The following is a 5,067-nucleotide window of genomic DNA, read 5'->3' as shown; positions in this document are numbered from 1 at the left end:
TCTGTACTCTACCTGTTCAGGTACTCTGTTCACTACCTGTTCAGGTAGTGAACAGAGTACCTAATGTTGATGTATATAAAGTTCAACATATCAATTTGTGTGTGTGTGTGTGTGTGTACCTCCAGTAGCTTCAGATGGTCCAGGTCGACAGCAGCATCTGTGTTTGCTGCCTCCATCACATCCAGAGCCGACAGACCGTGTTTCTGCTTCCCTGAATACACAAACAAATACACGGTTAGTATTTATGAATCCATCGTGTGTGTGAGTGTGTGTGTGTGTGTGTGTGTGTGTGTGTGTGTGTGTGTGTGTGTGTGAGCACCTTTCATCATGCGGTATCCCAGGAACAACGCCACAATGATGACGGCTGCTATGGCGACGGTTACCAGTGCGATGAGTGCCGTCTCCTCCCGCCGCAGCGGCTGGTGGTCTGATGATATCATTACTAACATCACTATGACATCACAACTCAAGACAGAAACGTTATCGGAGAAACGAGCTGAGCTAACGTTAGCATCAGACCTCTGGATTTATCCTAAACCAATGGAATCTTCTACCCGACCAACACGAGGCACGTGATTGGTCAGTTCAGGGAGACCTCTCACCTGTCTGTCTGTCGTCCTGCCCGTCTGACTTCATTGGCCTCAGGGCGGGGGTATCGGCGGTGGGCGGGGCCTCGGTGAAGTTGGCGTTGCAGAGGTCTCGGCTGCAGCAGCAGAACCTGTAGCTGCCGTTCTGGATCTGAGAGGGTGTCGTAGTCACAAGGCAACGGTCGCTGTGACACTCCTGCTCGTTGCCAGTGTGAGTCCAGCAACCTGGAAGACAGGCAACATGTGTTCAGTGTGTGTGTGTGTGTGTGTGTGTGTGTGTGTGTGTGTGTGAGAGTGTGTGTGTGTGTGTGTGTGATTGTGTAGGTGTGTGAGTCTCGCCTTGCTTGACCAGGTGTATTTCCCGGTCTGGTCTCTTTTCCCACAATCCATAGCAGCGGGAGCCGCGGATGCAGTGGACCGTGCCGTTGTCTCGCACCACTCCTCGCAGCTCATTAGTCGGTTCGCTGTGAGACTCCGCCCCCTGGAGCTGGTCAGTGAAGGCACACTGTCTGACCTCCGACTGTAGACCTGAACACAAAGGGTTAATAATAATAATCTGACTGTCGTAAAAACTCCCAGCAGCCTCTCTGTCTGAAGGACGACAGGACGTCCTGCCTCAGGCTGAAGAGGTCCATTAGTCCGATGTCCCAACATCTCGTCTCTCAGTGAAAACGTTCCCTCAACAGAACAACCGGCTGAATGATGGTCTGTCGAGTTCATTCATGTCAACGTCAACAACAAACCAAGCAGCGCTGAACAAGAGGAGGTCCACACTTTGTACTGAAAGTGGTCATTAATGTGTGTTTAGACCAGGGTCCTGAGGCTACGTCCACACTAACACGCTTTAATACGAAAACCATCTCCGTCCACACGCTTCAGCATCATCTTCTAAACGATCTCCGTCCAGAATACAACGCCTGAAAACAAACATCACGTGACTCTTCACGTACACTGGGCGTGATGGTGCCGATGTAAACAGGAAGTAGATTGGTTGCTTAGTTAAAATAATACGACAGAGTAATAAAGTAGTCTTTCATAATGAACGGTCGTGTTTGATTCTTAATCTTCTCTAAGATCTTCCTCTATGAACTCAAATAGACAGTTCGTGGAAAGTTTTAGAAGTTTTATTTTTCAGACTTCGTTACAGCGCTGCAGGTCTCTCTCTCACATCATATTTACTTTAATATTAACACTCACTCAAAGAGGTTCACTAGATTATGATCCATAAATGTGGTCAACACACGTCTCTCACTCGCTTCCTGTTGTCTTTTTCTCACTCGTAGCTCTGCTGGAGGCTGAAGTCTCTGTCCTACTGGAGAGCACTTGTGCTTTTGCTCCTTTACAGTTTATCTGTGGACTTCACAATAGTTGTGCAGAACAAAATAAGCATCAATAAGCCCTCCCTTTGTTTTATTCTTTGCACAGTGGACAATCTTTCAAAGGGAACTCCTCTTATCTTGGAGTTTGGGGTGATAATGTGTCACTGAAAATAAAAAATGTTTTAATATTTTGTCAACTAAAATATGCGTCACATCCTATGACGTCGGGCGCCTTTCCCTGCAGGTGGCTAATCATGATTTGCATTTTTATCAATGGATGAATCCAAAAAAAGAAAAGTCACGGAGGAAAATAGTCTTCACTTGCTTTCACTGCCAACGATGCTGGCTCACCTGCTCACCTGCTCACCTGCTTGATATGTGGCGAGAAATTAGCAAACAACAAGAAATGTAAAGTTGAAAGACACTTCAGAACAAACAACATTTGCTGAAAAGTGTCATGCTGGAGATGAACGACAGAGCGATTTCTCAACTGCTGCAGTTCTCTTCTTCATAGGAGTTTGATATTGTTATAACAGGTAAAATAGCAATAAAAAAATCAAGAAGTGTCTTCATTATTGTTCTATAATTTCGCCATCTTGTTTATGACCGTCGCCATCTTTGTTTATGACCGTCGCCATCTTTGTTTATGACCGTCGCCATCTTTTTGGGTCATTTTTTTCACACTGTCTGAAATCACTCTTCCTCACTCTGCGTAGAGTTCTATGTAGAGGACTTTATAATGAGCTCATCGGTAAAAAAAAATTCTCCATGCCATTAATTACAGAAACTGTCGCACAATTAAAACGGCACCTTCAGGACAAACTGTTCATTCATCTCCGTATCACATGTTTGTTCTGTAAATCCTAAAATCCTTCAGTCTCAGGAATCTGACTGACCCTCCCTGTCACCGATTAGTCTACTGTAACACACACACACAAACAAACACAAACAGACAGACACACACAAACAGAGACACACACACACACACACACACACAAACAGAGAGACGCACGCACACACACACACGCACACACAAATACATAGACACTGTCGTCAGCCAGTCTGTGTCAGGTTGTGTTTTTCTTGTGATGTCTTTGATAAGACACACACACACACAAACTCCACCTTCCTGTCTTTGTGTGTATGTGTGTGTGTGTGTGCGTCATGAGTTAATTGCAGAAGGAATTAGTTGAATAAACAGGAATGTGAGCTGTGTTCCTGTAACACACCCGACGAACTAATGGTTCTGTGAGCTCTCACCAGGGCATGACGGCAGCTGAACTTCTTCTAACAGTTTATCCAGACTAAGCTGTTGTATTGCTTCCTCTTAGTGCTAAGCTAGGTTAACAGTTTCCCTCTGCTCATAGTTAGTACTAAGCTAGGCTAAATGAGTCTGTATATTGTAATAAAAGGTATGAAGATATGATGTTATGTGTACTGACCAGTGACAGCAGGCAGCAGCAGGACGCACAGACACACCGTTAATGAAGCTCCACCCACGGCGGCCATGTTGGATCCACCCCCAATGTTCGAGTCCCCGTAGACGTCACACAAACATCACTGATCCTGGGTCAGATCATCCTGAAAGAAAACAGAGAAAATAACAAATTTTTACTTTTAGAAAATAGTTTTATAGAAACAAAGTTAAAGTCCATCCATGATCCTGGTCCTCTTATCTGGGACCAGGTCTAGCAGAGACCTCCGGACCTCCTCATGGACGTGGATGGGTCTCTCCGGACCTCCTCATGGACGTGGATGGGTCTCTCCGGACCTCCTCATGGACGTGGATGAGTCTCTCCAGTAGACCTTCAGTAGCTAGCATAGCATAGCATAGACATGCTAATGCTAACGAGCTCTGCTAATAGTCTCACTGTTACACAACGTTCAACATGACGACGCTACGCTGTGATTGGTCAGCCTGTGCTAGAGGGGCGGGGCTTAGCCAAGGGTACATTTTTATAGAAGTCTCACATTTAATATTAAAACTTCATAGTGAGCTTGTTTTATATGAAACATACGGTCTAATATTCTTATTATGGTCTACTAAATAAATAAAATAGACTTTAGTATAATAATATAATATATATTATTATTATTATTTTATAATAAATTATAATAATAATATTATAATCCCTCTATTGGACTAAAAGGACTCAATAGTGACCTCATAATATTATATAATACATATTATAATAATAATATTTAAAAACTAATATATTCACATCAATAATCAGTCACGTGACCTTTAATCAGCTGTGATTTCAATATTTTAGCTTGACATTCATGATCCATCTGTCTCTCCCTGACACACCTGTAATACACGCCTGTGTGTGCGTGTGCGTGCGTGTCTGTGTGGGTGTGTGTGCGTGTGTGCGGGTATGTGTGGGTGTGTGTGTGTGTGGGTATGTGTGTGCGTGCGTGTGTGTGTGCGTGCGTGTCTCGTAGAGTCATTGATATCAGATTATTGATCACCTGTGATCTTCGTCTGCAGGTAAATTTAACGACGGCGTTCTGACAGCTGAGGACGGAAGGGAGTGGCGCGTGCACACACACACACACACACACACACACACACACACACACACTCACTCACCGGTCCGTCACACGTTAACTGTGTGTGTGTGTGTGTGTGTGTGTGTGTGCGTGTGTGTGTGTTGTTCTTACCGGGAGGAAGACTCCGGTCGGCTCTGCAGGAGTAGATGAAGCAGCCTGTCTGGTCTCTGTCTGTGTTAGGGCTCTGTTCGGATCGGTTCGGGTCGGTTCGGGTCTGGCTCGGCTCGGCTCGGACTCTCCTCTCCTCTCTACGATCAGTCCGGATCCAGCAGCAGGTCTGTGGATCTTGTCTGTGGACCAGAACCAGAGGCTCCTCAGGTCGGAATGAGGCTGGGTTCGTCTGCAGACTCAAAGACGCATCACAGTCCTGACGACACCACACACTGAGCTTCCGGTGGAACCTGTCAGAATAAAAGCCCCAGCATCGAGCTGTCGGCGTGTTTCCGGTTTGTAGGGACGAGGATCATTAATTCAATTTATCATATATGCTGTATATATATATTATTAATATATATATATATATATATATATATTAATAATATATATATATATGTATGTATGTATGTATGTATGTATATATATATATATATATATATGTGTATGTATGT

At 44.5% G+C, this 5,067-nt stretch overlaps 1 protein-coding gene across 1 annotated transcript in view; it reads right to left on the bottom strand.

Annotated features, from left to right (window-relative positions):
• LOC116399817 (bone morphogenetic protein receptor type-2-like) overlaps nt 1-4,826 on the bottom strand; it is a 13,098-nt gene extending 8,272 nt beyond the window's left edge. The window contains exons 1-6 of the mRNA XM_031877236.1: nt 4,571-4,826; nt 3,349-3,487; nt 927-1,115; nt 603-812; nt 320-427; nt 120-211 (exon numbers count right to left, since the gene is read on the bottom strand). Of these exons, the coding sequence (XP_031733096.1) occupies nt 120-211; nt 320-427; nt 603-812; nt 927-1,115; nt 3,349-3,415 (666 nt within the window). The 5' untranslated portion in view covers nt 3,416-3,487; nt 4,571-4,826. The remainder of the gene's footprint in view (nt 1-119; nt 212-319; nt 428-602; nt 813-926; nt 1,116-3,348; nt 3,488-4,570) is intronic.
• Nucleotides 4,827-5,067: the final 241 nt, after the last annotated feature.

The sequence above is a fragment of the Anarrhichthys ocellatus genome, unplaced genomic scaffold (genome assembly GCF_004355925.1).
Source record: "Anarrhichthys ocellatus isolate YVR2014 unplaced genomic scaffold, GSC_Weel_1.0 scaffold130, whole genome shotgun sequence".
Taxonomy (NCBI): Eukaryota; Metazoa; Chordata; class Actinopteri; order Perciformes; family Anarhichadidae; genus Anarrhichthys; species Anarrhichthys ocellatus.
This window is presented reverse-complemented; position numbering and strand designations above follow the sequence as displayed.